The sequence below is a fragment of the Panulirus ornatus genome, chromosome 22 (assembly GCF_036320965.1).
Source record: "Panulirus ornatus isolate Po-2019 chromosome 22, ASM3632096v1, whole genome shotgun sequence".
NCBI classification, from domain to species: domain Eukaryota; kingdom Metazoa; phylum Arthropoda; class Malacostraca; order Decapoda; family Palinuridae; genus Panulirus; species Panulirus ornatus.
The window spans coordinates 7,279,599-7,295,925 of NC_092245.1; the positions used below are offsets into that span (position 1 = coordinate 7,279,599).

Consider the following 16,327-nt stretch of genomic DNA (forward strand, 5'->3'; position numbering starts at 1 on the left):
TCACCAGCTTCTGCAGTTTCTCACATGAATCAGCCACCAGCGCTGTATCATCAGCGAAAAACAACTGACTCACTCCCCAAGCTCTCTCATCCACAGCATACTTGCCCCTCTTTCCAAAACTCTTGCATTCACCTCCCTAACAACCCCATCCATTAACAAATTAAACAACCATGGAGACATCACACACCCCTACCGCAAACCTACATTCATTGAGAACCAATCACTTTTCTCTCTTCCTACACGTACGCATGCCTTACATCCTCGATAAAAACTTTTCACTGCGTCTAACAACTTGCCTCCCACACCATATATTCTTAATACCTTCCACAGAGCATCCCTATCAACTCTATCATATGCCTTCTTCAGATCCATAAATGCTACATACAAAATCCATTTGCTTTCTTAGTATTTCTCACTTACATTCTTCAAAGCAAACACTTGATCCACACATCCTCTACCACTTCTGAAACCACACTGCTCTTCCCCAATCTGATGCTCTATACATGCCTTCACCCTCTCAATCAATACCCTCTCATATAATTTCCCAGGAATACTGAACAAACTTATACCTCTGTAATTTGAGCACTCACTTTTATCCCCTTTGCCTTTGTACAATGGCACTATGCACGCATTCCGCCAATCCTCAGGCACCTCACCATGAGTCATACATACATTAAATAACCGTACCAACCAGTCAACAATACATTCACCCCCTTTTTTGATAAATTCCACCGCAATACCATCCAAACCCACTGCCTTGCCGGCTTTCATCTTCCGCAAAGCTTTTACTACCTCTTCTCTGTTTACCAAATCATTTTCCCTAACCCTCTCACTTTGCACACCACCTCGACCAAAACACTCTATATTTGCCACTCTATCATCAAACACATTCAACAGACCTTCAAAATACTCACTCCGTCTCCTTCTCACATCACCACTACTTGTTGTCACCCCCCCCCCATTAGCCCCTTCACTGAAGTTCCCATTTGTTCCCTTGTCTTACGCACTTTATTTACCTCCTTCCAAAACATCTTTTTATTCTTAAAATTTAATGATACTCTCTCACCCCAACTCTCATTTGCCCTCTTTGTCACCTCTTGCACCTTTCTCTTGACCTCATGCCTCTTTCTTTTATACATCTCCCAGTCATTTGCATTATTTCCCTGCAAAAATCATCCAAATGCCTCTTTCTTCTCTTTCACTGATAATCTTACTTCTTCATCCCACCACTCACTACCCTTTCTAGTCTGCCCACCTCTCACGCTTCTCATGCAACAATCATCTTTTGCGCAATTCATCACTGCTTCCCTAAATACATCCCATTCCTCCCCCACTCCCCTTATGTCCTTTGTTCTCACATTTTTCCATTCTGTACTCGGTCTCTGCTGGTACTTCCTCACACAAGTCTCCTTCCCAAGCTCACTTACTCTCACCACTCTCTTCACCCCAACATTCTCTCTTCTTTTCTGAAAACCTCTACAAATCTTCACCTTCGCCTCCACAAGATAATGATCAGACATCCATCCAGTTGCACCTCTCAGCACATTAACATCCAAAAGTCTCTCTTTTGCGCGCCTATCAATTAACACGTAATCCAATAACGCTCTCTGGCCATCTCTCCTACTTACATACATATACTTACGTATATCTCTCTTTTTAAACCAGGTATTCCCAATCACCAGTCCTTTTTCACCACATAAATGTACAAGCTCTTCACCATTTCCATTTACAACACTGAACACCCCATGTACACCAATTATTCCCTCAACTGCCACATTACTCACCTTTGCATTCAAATCACCCATCACTATAACCCAGTCTCATGCATCCAAACTACTAACACACTCACTCAGCTGCTCCCAAAACAATTGCCTCTCATGATCTTTCTTCTCATGCCCAGGTGCATATGCACCAATAATCACCCATCTCTCTCCATCCACTTTCAGTTTTACCCATATCAATTTAGAGTTTACTTTCTTACACTATATCACATACTCCTAACACTCCTGTTTCAGGAGTAGTGCTACTCCTTCCCATGCTCTTGTCCTCTCACTAACCCCTGACTGTACTCCCAAACCACTCTTCCCCTTTACCCTTGAGCTTCGTTTCACTCAGAACCAAAACATCCAGGTTCCTTTCCTCAAGCATACTACCTATCTCTCCTTTTTTCTCATCTTGGTTACATCCACACACATTTAGACACCCCAATCTGAGCCTTCGAGGAGGATGAGGACTCCCCACGTGACTCCTTCTGTTTCCCCTTTCAGAAAGTTAAAATACAAGGAGGGGAGGGTTTCCAGCCCCCGCTTCCATCCCCTTTAGTCACCTTCTACGACACGTGAGGAATGCGTGGGAAGTATTCTTTCTCCCCTATCCCCAGGGATAATCAACAAACTTATACCTCTGTAATTTGAGCACTCACTTTTATCCCCTTTGCCTTTGTACAATCTCACTATGCAAGCATTCTGCCAATCCTCAGGCACCTCACCATGAGTCATTCATACATTAGATAACCTTACCAACCAGCCAACAATAGAGTCACCCTCTTTTTTAATAAATTCCACTGCAATACCATCCAAACCCACTGCCTTGACGGCTTTCATCTTCTGCAAAGCTTTTACTACCTCTTCTCTGTTTACCAAATCATTATCCCTAACCCTCTCACTTCGCACACCACCTCGACCAAAACACCCTATATCTGCCACTCTATCATCTAACCCATACAACAAACCTTCAAAATACTCACTCCACCTCATTTTCACATTACCACTACTTGTTATTACCTCTCCCTTAGCCCCCTTCACCGATATTCCCATTTGTTCTGTTGTCTTACTCACTTTATTTACCTCCTTCCAAAACTTCTTTTTATTCTCCCTAAAATTCATTGATATTCTCTCACCCCAACTCTCATTTGCCCTCTTTTTCCTCCTCTTGCACCTTTCTCTTGACCTCATGCCTCCTTCTTTTATACATCTCCCAGTCATTTGCACTATTTCCCTGCAAAAATCGTTCAAATGCCTCTCTCTTCTCTTTCACTAATAATCTTACTTCTTCATCCCACCACTCTCTACCCTTTCTAATCTGCCCACCTCCCATACTTCTCATGCCACAAGCATCTTTTGTGCAAGCCATCACTGCTTCCCTAAATACATCCCATTCCTCCCCACTCCCCGTACGTCCTTTGCTCTCACCTTTTTCCATTCTGCCCTCAGTCTCTCCTGATACTTCCTCACACAAGTCTCCTTCCCAAGCTCACTTACTATCACCACTCTCTTCACCCCAACATTCTCTCTTCTTTTCTAAAAACCTCTACAAATCTTCACCTTCGCCTCCACAAGATAATGATCAGACATCCCTCCAGTTGCACCTCTCAGCACATTAACATCCAAAAGTCTTTCTGGCCATCTCTCCTACTTGTGTTCATATACTTATGTGTATCTCTCTTTTTAAACCAGGTATTCCCAATCACCAGTCCTTTTTTATCACACAAATCTACAAGCTCTTCATCATTTCCATTTACAACATTGAATACCTCATGTACACCAATTATTCCCTCAACTGCCACAAGAGAACAAAGGGGAACATCGGTGAAGGCGGCAAATGGGGAGGTAATAACAAGTAGTAGTGAAATGAGAGGGAGATGGAGTGAGTATTTTGAAGGATTTTTGAATGTGTTTGATGATAGAGTGGCAGATATAGGATGTTTTGGTTGAGGTGGTGTGGGAAGTGAGAGGGTCAGGGAGAATGATTTGCTAAACAGAGAAGAGGTAGTGAAAGCTTTACGGAAGATGAAAGCCAGCAAGGCAGTGGGTTTGGATGGTATTGCAGTGGAATTTATTAAAAAAGAGGATGACTCTATTGTTGGCTGGTTGGTAAGGTTATTTAATGTATATATGACTCATGGTGAGGTGCCTGAGGATTGGCAGAATGCTTGCATAGTGCTACTGTACAAAGGCAAAGGGGATAAAAGTGAGTGCTCAAATTACAGAGGTATAAGTTTGTTGATTATCCCTGGGGATAGGGGAGAAAGAATACTTCCCACGCATTCCTCACGTGTCGTAGAAGGTGACTAAAGGGGATGGGAGCGGGGGGCTGGAAACCCTCCCCTCCCCCACCCTATGATTCACTTCCGCTTCCATGGTTCCATCCGCTGCCAAATCCACTCCCAGATATCTAGATATTGCAGTGGAATTCATTAAAAAAAGGGTAACTGTGTTGTTGACTGGTTGTTGAGGATATTCACCGTATGTATGGTTCATGGTGAAGTGCCTGAGGATTGGCGGAATGCATGTAAAGTGCCATTGTACAATGGCACAGGGGATAAAGGTGAGTGTTCAAATTACATAGGTATAAGTTTGTTGAGTATCCCTAGGAAATCATATGGGAGGGTATTGATCGAGAGGGTCAAGGTATGTACAAAGCACCAGATTGGGGAGGAGCAGTGTGGTTTCAGAAGTGGTAGAAGATGTGTGGATCAGGTGTTCGCTTTGAAGAATGTATGTGAGAAATACTTAGAAAAGCAAATGGATTTGTATGTAGCTTTTATGGATCTGGATAAAGAATGTGATAGAGTCGATAGAGATGCTCTGTGGAAGGTATTAAGAGTATATGGTGTGGGAGGTAAGTTGCTAGAAGCAGTGAAAAGTTTTTATTGAGGATGTAAGGCATGTGTATGAGTAGGAAGAGAGGAAAGTGATTGGTTCCCAGTGAATGCCGGTTTGCGGCAGGGATGTGAGGTCTCCATGGCTGTTTAATTTGTTTATGGATGGGGTTGTTAGGGAGGTGAATGCAAGAGTTTTGGAGAAAGGGGTAAGTATGCAATCTGTTGTGGATGAAAGAGCTTGGGAAGTGAGTCAGCGCTGGTGGCTGATTTGGGTGAGAACGGCAAAAGCTGGTGACTGAGTTTGGTAAAGTGTGTGAAAGAAGAAAGCTAAGGGTGAATGTGAATAAGAGCAAGGTTATTGGGTTCTCTAGGGTTGAGGGATAAACAGATTGGGAGGTAAGTTTGAATGGAGAAAAACTGGAGGAAGTGAAATGTTTTAGATATCTGGAAGTGGATTTAGCAGCGGTTGGAACCATGGAAGCGGTAATGAGTCACAGGGAGGGGGAGAATGTTCTGGCAGCATTGAAGAGTGTGTGGAAGGCGAGAACATTATCTTGGAGAGCAAAAATGAGTATGTTTGCAGGAATAGTGGTTCCAACGATGTTATATGGTTTTGAGGTATGGGTGATAGATAGGGTTGTGCGGAGGAGGATGGATGTGCTGGAAATGAGATGTTGGAGGACAATATGTGGTATGAGGTGGTTTGATCGAGTAAATAATTAAATGGTAAGAGAGATGTGTGGTAATAAAATGAGTGTGGTTGAGAGAGGAGAAGAGAGTGTATTGAAATGGTTTGGTCACATGGAGAGAATGAGAGAGGAAAGGTTGACAAAGAGGATATATGTATCAGAGGTGGAGGGAACAAGAAGTGGGAGACGAAATTGGAGGTGGAAGGATGAAGTGAAAAAGATTTTGAGCGATCGGGGCCTGAACATACAGGAAGGTGAAAGGCGTTCAAGGAATAGAGCGAATTAGAACAATGTGGTATATCGGGGTTGACGTGCCGTCAATGGATTGAACCAGGGCATGTGACGTGTCAGGGGTAAATCATGGAAAGTTTTTTGGGGCCTGGATATGGAAAGGGAGCTGTAGTTTGGGTGCTTTACACATGACAGCTAGAAACTGAGTGTGAATCAATGTGGCTGTTTTTGCCTTTTCCTAGTGGTACCTCACATGCATGGAGTGAAAAGAGAGATGAAAGCAAAATTGGGGAAAAGGGGTGCAGAGATGGAGTGTGGTGGTGAGATATGGTGGCTACTTGCAAGCCTGTTTGCAGAGGATACTGTGTTGTTTGTGGAGAGTGAAGAGGAGTTGCAGAAGGTTGTGTGTCTTATGATGTGTGTAAGCATTTGGAATTGAAGATAAATGCTAGTAAAAGTAAAGTTATGGTGTTGTATGTTTTTATGATGTATGTAAGCATAGGAGATTAAAGGTAAATGCAAGTAAAAGTTATGGTGCTTGAAAGGAAACAGAGTGAAAGTATAGATTTTGTAAAACCATACAGAGTGAAAGAAGAAAGTGTACTAAATTGTGCTGTGGATATAGGGGGGAAAAGACTGGAAGAAGTGAGGGAATTTAAGCATCTGGGAGCTGTCTTGGTTAAGTGTGGTGATATGACAGGAGAGATAAAGAAGAGAGCAGTAAAGGATAGAAGAGTCATTGGATCCCTTTATAGAATAATGAAGGGTAGAGGTGTAAGTGTGGAAGTGAAGGGAGGACTAAGGGACAGCATAGTCCTCCCAACCCTGACCTATGCAGCCAAAACATGGATATGGACTGAGGCACAGAGGTCAAGAATCCATAATGTGGAAATGCACTATTTGAGAAGATCATGTGGTGTGACTAGATGGAATGAAGAGAGAAATGAAAGGGTGTATGAGAAATGTGCTATGGCAAGGAATGCAAAGGGAATGAATTGTGGAGTGGTAGAATGGGATGAAATGTGATACTTTAAGGTGGTTTGATCATGTGGAAAGAATTTAAGATTGGGAGTTTACAAGGAGAGTGTATGTTAGTACAATTAAAGGGGTTGGTGTGAGTGGAAGACCACCTGTGACATGGGTAATTAGGGTGGAGGAGCACTGGAGGGAGAGAAAAGAGGAAGAATGCATGGAATGGTGTATGTGAGGGAGGCATGTAAGGACAGGGATAAGTAGAGACTTTTGCCATGGCCACCTCTTGATGGGAGTTCCCGGAAGTAACAGGGACCAGAGATATAGATAGATTAGATATATAGAATGGCTGGTAAGGATATTCAGGATATGTATGGATCATGGTGAAGTACCTGGGGATTGGCTGAACGCATGTATAGTGCCATTGTACAAAGGCAAAGGGGATGAAGGAGAATGTTCAAACTACAGAGGCATAAGTTTACTGAGTATACCTGGAAAATCGTATGGGAAGGTATTGATTGAGAGGGTGAAGGCATGTACAGAGCATCAGATTGGGGAGGAGCAGTATGGTTTCAGAAGTGGTAGAGGATGTGTAGATCAGGTGTTTACTTTGAAGAATATGTGTGAGAAATACTTTGAAAAACAGATAGATTTGTATGTGGGATTTATGAATCTGGTGTAGGCATATGATATGGTTGATGGAGGTGATTTGTGGAAGGTATTAAAGATGTATGGTTTGGAAGATAAGCTGCTAGAAGCAGTGAAAAGTATTTATCATGGGTGCAAGGCATGTATACAAGTAGGAAAAGAGGAGATTGATTGGTTCCCAGTGAAGGTCGTTCTGCAGCAGGGGTGCATGATGTCACCATTGTTGTTTAATTTTTTATGCATAGGGAGATAAATGCAAGAGTTATGGAGAAAGGGGCAAGTATACAGTCTGTTGGGATGAGAGGGCCTGGGAAGTGAGTCAGTTGTTATTCACTGATGACACAGCCATGGCAGCTACTTCAAGTGAGAAACTGCAGAAGTTGGTGACTGAGTTTGGAAAAGTGAGAAAGTTGAGAGTAATTGTGAATAAAAGCAAGGTTATTACATTTAGCAGGGTTGAGGATGTGAGTTTGAATGGAGAAAGTTGGAGGAAGTGAAGTGTTTCAGATATCTGGAAGTGGACTTGGCAGTGAATGGAACTATGGAAGCAGAAGTGAGTCATAGGGTGGGGGAGGGGCAAAGGTTCTGGAAGCAGTGTAGAATGTTTGGAAAGAGACAACGTTATCTCAAAGAGTAAAAATTGGTGTTTGAAGGAACAGTAGTTCCACCAATGTTATATGGTTGCGAGGAATGTGCTATAGATAGGGTTGTGCAGAGGAGGGTGGATGTGTCGGAAATGAAATGTTTGAGGACCGTATATGGTGTGAGGTGGTTTGATCGAGCAAGTAATGAAAGTGTAAGAGAGATGTGTGGTAATAAAAAGAATGTGGTTGAGAGGGCAGAAGAGGGTGTGTTGAAATGGTTTGAACATATGGAGAGAATGAGTGAGAAAAGTTGTTTGACAAAGAGGATATATGTGTCAGAAGTGAAGGGAACAAGAAGTGGGAGACCAAAATGGGGTGGAAGGATGGAGTTAAAAAGCTTGTGAGTGATCAGGGCCTGGACATGTAGAAGGGTGAAAGGCATGCCTGTAGTAGAGTGAACTGGAACATTGTGGTATACTGGGGTTGACATGCTGTCATTGGACTGAACCAGGGCATGTGGAACATCCAGGGTAAACCATGGAAAGGTCTGTGAGGCCTGGATGTGGATAGGGAGATGTGGTTTCAGTGCATTACACGTGACATCTAGAGAATGAGTGTGAGCAGAAGTGGCCTTTTTTCATCTTTATTAGTGCTACCTCGTTGATCCAGGAGGTGCCAATGCTTTTTCCTTAAGGCGAAAGTACGAATATGTATGTGTATATATGTTTGTGTATGTATATGTTGATATGTATGTGTATGTACTTGCATGTACATATGTGTGTATATGAGTGGATGGGTCTTTCTTTGTTTCCTGGCACTAATGTGGGAAACAGTAATGAAGTATAATTTTTTAAAAAGTTTTGTCACCAAAAAATGACCAATTCTGAAACTAGATTTTCATCACTTCCTCATTATGTTACCAGTACTACCTACCTGGGTATTGGGAGAGTTAATGACAGCTGCATAATGAGCTACAGTGCCTCAGTGGTTGTCCAGTTGTACTCCTCTGACCCAGGTAGCTGCATTTTCTTTCTCTTTCATCCTTACATGGACCACTGGCATTCAGTCCACAGACAGACAATATTTCCTTGTTATATATAACACTTGACAATGCTTAACTCCTACAGCATTATGCACTAGCCCTGTCTTTGACAAAATTGTAGGAGTAATTGATAAAAGTATTAAGTAGGAACATTTAAGGGGTGGCATTAGGTAAAAGTAGTGGGTAGGAACACTTGGCAGGAGCATTAGGTAGAAGAAGACAATAAGGACATTAGGTAGGGGCCTCTGCAAACTCTGTGCTAGAGTTGCCTTTTTTTCAGTAGCCTGTTAAGGGTAAGGCAGTAAAGGCTAAGAAGCAGCACTGGACTTCACTAGTTGTGGGGACTTTATTGCCATAGCCACTCCCTTGAGGGAGTTCCAGATGGAAAGAGGCATCAGAGGTATAGATGGATAGATAGACCTTGGTTTTTACACTTTGAGCTAAAGAGAATGTAGGTGCTCATGTAACATGTGAACAGTAAAAGCAGGTTTCAACTTTATGTTTTCTTTAATAGTGTGATTTTATGCTTCATACACTAAAGCATAGTACACATATGTATGATGTGTACGTAATATACCTTTTTTTCCTTCTTTCTTTCATACTTGATCACCATTTCCCACATTAACTAAGTAGTGCCAGGAACAGACAAAGAAAGACCACATTTGCTGATATCCACAGCTACTTATCCATAACCTGGCCCCAAAGACATATCCATAGTTTGTCCACTGACAGCACATTGACCCCTGTATACCACATTGCTCCAGTCTGCTCTATCCCATGCACACCTTTCACTCTCCTCCATGTTCAGGGCTTGATCACTCACAATCTTTTTCACTCCAACCTTCCATCTCCAGTTTGGTCTCCCCCTTCACATTGTTCCCTCCTCTAACAACTCATATATCCTTCTATTAGCCTTTCCTAACTCATTCTTTCCATATTTTCAAACCATTTCAGCACAACCTCTTCAGCTGTCTCAACCACACTTTTTATAAACACACCTCTCTCTTACCTTTTCATTACATGCTGGATCAGCCCACCTCACACTACATTTTGCCCTTAAACAGTTCACTTCCAACACATCCACCCTTCTCTACATATCCTCATCTGTAGCCTATGCCTTGTATTCATATAATTTATTTGGAACTACTGTACCTTCAAACACCCATTTTTGCCCTCCCACACAATGATCTCTTTTTCCACACATTCTTCAGTGCTCTCAGAACCTTCACCTCCTCACCCACTCTATGACTCAGTTCCACTTCCTTGGTTCCATTCTCTGCTGTGTCCACTCCCAGGAGTCTAAAACCTCACTTTCCTCCAATTTTTCTCCTTTTAAACTTACACCCCAGCTAACCTCTCCTTAAACCTAACAATCTTGCATTTACTCACATTTACTCTCAACTTCCTCCTTTCACACACTCTTTCAAACTCAGTCACCATCTTCATCAGTTTCTCTCTTGAATCTTTCACTAGGGATGAATAATCAGCAAACAACAACTAACTCACTTCTCTCATCCCCTACAGGCTGCATACTTGTCCCTCTTTTCAAGACTCTGATTTACCTCCCTCACTACCCTATCCATAAACAAATTAAACATCCATAATACCATCACACACCCCTATTGCAGACTGACCATCACTTGGAGCTACTCACTCTCCACTCCTCTTACCATTACACATGCCATACACCCTTAATAATGATTTCTCACTGTTAGCAGCTTTCATCCCATACCATTTATTCTTAAGACCTTCCTCAAGGCATCTTATCAACCCTACCATATGAATTCTCCAGATCCATAAATGTCGCAGCTAAATCCATCTGTTCTTAACTATTTCTCACATTCTTTTAAGCAAACACCTAATCCACACATCCTCTACCACTTCTGAAATCACACTGTTTGTCCCAAGTCTGATGCTCTGTACATGCCTTCACCCTGTCACCTCCCCAGTCTGATGCTGTCTGTCAGTACTCTCCCATACAATTTACTAGGTATACTCAACACAGTCATACCTATGTATTTTGAATGTTCATCTTTATCCCTCCCTTTTTTTTTATGCAGAAGCACATTACATGCATTTTGCCAGTCCTCAGGCACCTCACCATAATCCATATGTACACTGTAAATCCTAACTAACCAGTGAATAACATAGTCATCCCCTTTCTTAAGAAATCCAGTGAATAACATAGTCATCCCCTTTCTTAAGAAATCATATGTACACTGTAAATCCTAACTAACCAGTGAATAACATAGTCATCCGTTTTCTTAAGAAATCAACTGCAGTACGGTCCACTCCAGCTACCTTGCCTCATTTCATCTTACGAAAGGCTTTCACCACCTCTTCTCTCTTCATCAAATCACTTTCCATGACTCTATCACTTTGAATACCGCTCCTACCCATACACCGTACATCTGCCACCTTATTATCAAACATATTCACCAGGCCTTCAAAATTCTCACTGCATCTCCTCCATACTTCACAAGAATACTACCTGTTATTACTTTTCCCTCCTTTACAGATGTTCCCATTTGTTCGCTTGCTTATCACACATTATTGACCTCCTTCCAAAACATCTTATTTCCACAAAAGTTTACTGATACTCACTGACCTCAAAATATATGCATATTCTTTACTTATTGTCACAGAGGTAGATCTTATTTATTTGAATAAATGAACAGAATATCAAAAATTAGCCGAATTTCCAACACATTCTTTCCGTTTAACACCTGGGGCTGAAGGGAGAGTGGGCCCATACATAATTTGAATAGAAAAGGCAGATACACACTATAATTTCTTTCAATGCATAAGTTAGCACAGTATGCACTAATATTCACTCCACATACAGGGACCTCTTGATTTCTGTGCGTTTGGATTAATGTAATCACCATTAGGCTGGCAGTGCAGTGGTGTGGCATTTTCGGTGAAAAGTATGTGTATGCATAGCATGGATACAGACCATAGTCATTGAGTACTTCAGTATTTTATGCTGCAGTATACTATAAATTACATGTGTTGTGCCCCTTGCCTCATGCCACCATTCTCCTGGCACCATTGGTGGTAAAAAGCATAAGGGCCTAACCGTTGAGGTTAAAATGGATATGCACAAACATTATAAGAGGTTAGTGAACAGCTGATATTAAGCATACCCTTGTTCTTATTGAACCTACTTAATGAACTGTTCATGTTAGTGCAGAGATCAAAAAGAAATTATAGGTTGTTGGATGACCTAAGTTATTAGGAGAAACTCATATGGTAAATATCAGTTAGTGATGATAAAGAATAATAATGATAACAGGAGATGTGAAATGAGGGACTGAGAGAAGTGGTTAAGGTGGATTATTTAAGGAGGGAAGTGTGCATGGAAAGTGTCCTCACTGAACATATGGTTGTGGATGTTAAATATTTAACATTTGCACCTAATTTTCTTTACTATAATCCTAGGGCAATTATTTTATTTGTACATAATAAGTGAAGAGCTTGTAGATTTATGCACTGAAAAAGGACTGGTGATTCGGAATACCTGGTTTAAAAAGAGAGATATACATAAGTATTTATATGTAAGTAAAAGAGATGGCCAGAGAGCGTTATTGGATTACGTGTTAATTGATAGGCACGTGAAAGAGAGACTTTTGGATGTTAATGTGCTGAGAGGTGCAACCTGAGGGATGTCTGATCATTATCTTGTGGAGGCAAAGATGAAGATTTGTAAAGGTTTTCAGAAAAGAAGAGAGAATGTTGGGGTGAAGAGAGTGGTGAGAGTAAGTGAGCTTGGGAAGGAGACTTGTGTGAGGGAGTACCAGGAGAGACTGAGTACAGAATGGAAAAAGGTGAGAACAAAGGAGGTAAGGGGAGTCGGGGGGTTGGAATGGAATGTATTTAGGGAAGCAGTGATGGCTTGCGCAAAAGATGCTTGTGGCATGAGAAGTGTGAGAGGTGAGCAGATTAGAAAGGGTAGTGAGTGGTGGGATGAAGAAGTAAGATTATTAGTGAAAGAGAAGACAGAGGCATTTGTGCAATTTTTGCAGGGAAATATTGCTAATGACTGAGAGATGTATAACAGAAAGAGGCAGGAGGTTAAGAGAAAGGTGCAAGTGGTGAAAAAGAGGGCAAATGAGAGTTGGGGTGAGAGAGTATCACTAAATTTTAGGGAGAATAAAAAGATGTTTTGGAAGGAGGTGAATAAAGTGTGTAAGACAAGGGAACAAATGGGAACATCAGTGAAGGGGGGTAATGGGGAGGTGATAACAAGTAGTGGTGATGTGAGGAGATGGAGTGAGTATTTTGAAGGTTTGTTGAATATGTTTCATGATAGAGTTGGAGATATAGGGTGTTTTGGCCGAGGTGGTGTGCAAAGTGAGAGGGTTAGGGAGAATGATTTGGTAAACAGAGAAGAGGTAGTAAAAGCTTTATGGAAGATGAAAGCCGGCAAGCCAGCAGGTTTGGATGGTATTGCTGTGGAATTTATTAAAAAAGGGGTGACTGTGTTGCTGACTGGTTGGTAAGGTTATTTAATATATGTATGACTCATGGTGAGGTGCCTGAGGATTGGCGGAATGCTTGCATAGTGAGATTGTACAAAGGCAAAGGGGATAAAGGTGAGTGCTCAAATTACAGAGGTATAAGTTTGTTTAGTATTCCTGGGAAATTATATGGAAGGTTATTGATTGAGAGGGTGAAGGCATGTACAGAGCATCAGATTGGGGAAGAGGAGTATGGTTTCATAAGTAGAGGATGTGTGGATCAGGTGTTTGCTTTGAAGAATGTATGTATTTGGTAGTGTGTGAGAGAAGAAAGCTGAGAGTAGATGTGAATAAGAGTAAGGTTATTAGGTACAGTAGGGTTGAGGGACAAGTCAACTGGGAGGTAAGTTTGAATAGAGAAAAACTGGAGGAAGTGAAGTGTTTTAAATATCTGGGAGTGGATTTGGCAGTGGATGGAACCATGGAAGCAGAAGTGAGTCATAGGGTGGGGGAGGGGGTGAAAGTTCTGGGTGCATTGAAAAATGTGTGGAAGATAAGAACATTATCTCAGAAAGCAAAAATGGGTATGTTTGAAGGAATAGTAGTTCCGACAATGTTATATGATTGCGAGGCGTGCGCTATAGGTAGAGTTGTGCAGAGGAGGGTGGATGTGCTGGAAATGAGATATTTGAGGACAATATGTGCTATGAGGTGGTTTGATCGAGTAAGTAATGAAAGGGTATGAGAGATGTGTGGTAATAAAAAGAGTGTGGTTGAGAGAGCAGAAGAGGGTGTTTTGAAATGGTTTGGTCACCTGAAGAGAATGAGTGAGGAAAGATTGACAAAGAGGATATATGTGTCAGAGGTGGAACCCATCCCACCATTGCCTTCTTGCCCATTTGACCTACACGTTCAGGTCAAGCTCACACTCTCCTTTAGACCCAGCTCATCCTCGTCTACAGGCAAAACCCACCTTCCCCTTCCAGCCAAACCTGGAACGAGAAGTGGGAGACCAGATTGGAGGTGGAAAGATGGAGTGAAAAAGATTTTGAGTGATCGGGGCCTGAACATACAGGAGGGTGAAAGGCATGCAGGGAATAGAGTGAATTGGAACGATGTGGTAATCCAGTAACGCTCTCTGGCCATCTTTCCTACTTACATATGCATACTTATGTACATCTCTCTTTTTAAATAAATGAGTCTATAAAATTTTGAGATAAAAATATTTTCACTCATGTTTTTCAAGTTTTTCTCATTCCGTTCCATGTTGTTTCCTACTCATTACTCCCAGATGTATAAGTTGTGTGTTTACTTTTTTATTCTCTGTAATGATGTTGCTTATACTAGGATAAAGAACTAGCAGAAAAATGCTGCTTATATACCATTTTTCATAACTTAAGTAGGAAATGGTGGCTATGGCTTGCCAGATGCAGCCAATGAATCACATAGGAAAGTTTTACTGTTTATAGCTGATGTTCTCTTCAGTCTTCCATTCGTTAATTTCATTATATATTTCTCATTTTTGCTGTATGTATTTACTTTCATGAAATACACCAATATATTAAAGAGCTTAATTAAAATGAATGTGGATACGTACCAAAATATAGTAACTGCTGATGCTTGCTCACACTTCTCTATGGTCTTACCAATGTTTTTCCAGATGTACATCTGATGCAGGGGAAGAGTTGTGCTTATGTCCAGTATGTTGGTATGTGCTAAGTGATATATAATGTTATTTTAAGTGAGGTACTGGATAATAACTGGCACTACTAGTTAAAGTACATGTTTAATACATTTCTACCAAAGTTGCTTGTCCTGGACTACAATACTGCATGACTTCTCATGATATGCCATTAGATATACATCTAGATTGGTCATGGTACTATTAACATTCATACTCAAATCTGTGATAATTCTGGGATTAACCATATGGGAGGAAAGCTGGTCAAGGAGCAACATCAGTCAAACAGAGCAGCTGGTCCATCAGTGTTGTTACAGTACACAGACGTAATTTATATAGTTCTTATCCCTGCCAGTTCATGGACCACTGGTGTAGGGACAATCAGCTGGCATTAGCCCTAACTCAATACTCAATTTGTTTTGATTTTTGAACTTTACTTCTTTTTCAGGTGCCTGGGACACTTGATCTACCACAGTTTTCTGAAGTTGCTGATTTTCCTGATATTGCTGATATGGACTCTTGATGATAAAACCAAATAGGACTGCCTTTGTCTTTAGGCTTTTTTTTTCTTCTCTGTTGCCAATTATTGTGATTTGTCTTACCGAGTTTGACTTTTGCAGTGTTTAAAGCATCTCTAATGCTAACATTAAAGTTTTACTGGTACTTCCATGTGAAATTGATTTGGTAATTATATACATTGATTGTTAAGGATATGTGTGGATTTCCCTGAATGTCTGTAATTATTGTTCTGTTGATTGTTTAGCTTTAATGTTTTTAGTTAAAGGAGTTAATGCATGAAAATTCAGTATTCTGTATCATGCAGTCAATGGTAGAAGTATTGTATTTTTTTTATTTATGCTGTATACATATTTGATGGAAAAGATGGCCAGAACTTGTAGAAATATACATTTTAAATTCATTACTGATTTGAAACTATTTTTAAAGTTTTAGGAGCTTTATAAATTTTCAACTTTTGGATACTTGGTACTAATGATGTCTTAGTGAACAGTAATTTGAACACCAGATGTGATCACACCATTTAAAGAAATATATTCACAAGAGACTTGATCAACTAGATTTAAAAAATGGCAACTTGAAAATGAGGCAGCACTGTGTAATTTTTTCTTAACAAATACTATATTATGTGGAGGGCATTCCTGCAGTTATCCATTAAAAGAATGTGAGAGATGACATAAGAAGTCCTAATGGAAATATAATTTTTGCTTTGTAATTGTAGTGAATTTTTAGGAGAGAACACAAATGCTCTCCTGAAAACACTTTAGTTCTGCTATATACTGGTACAGGTACTTCAAAAATCTTGGATGCCCGTCACCTGAAAACTGATAGACATTTTTTCCCCATATCTTATTGTTTAACAAAAATACCATAAAGAAATAACTTGCTGTGCATCCTGAAA

The 16,327-nt window shown here is 40.8% G+C and overlaps 1 protein-coding gene across 8 annotated transcripts in view; it reads left to right on the plus strand.

Moving 5' to 3' along the window:
- The window catches only part of LOC139756517 (6-phosphofructo-2-kinase/fructose-2,6-bisphosphatase-like), a 444,091-nt gene extending 427,764 nt beyond the window's left edge, over window positions 1–16,327 (plus strand). For all 8 annotated transcript variants that reach the window (XM_071675982.1, XM_071675987.1, XM_071675988.1 and 5 more), the window contains one exon: window positions 15,359–16,327. In XM_071675982.1, the coding sequence (XP_071532083.1) occupies window positions 15,359–15,433 (75 nt within the window). In that variant the 3' untranslated portion in view covers window positions 15,434–16,327. The remainder of the gene's footprint in view (window positions 1–15,358) is intronic.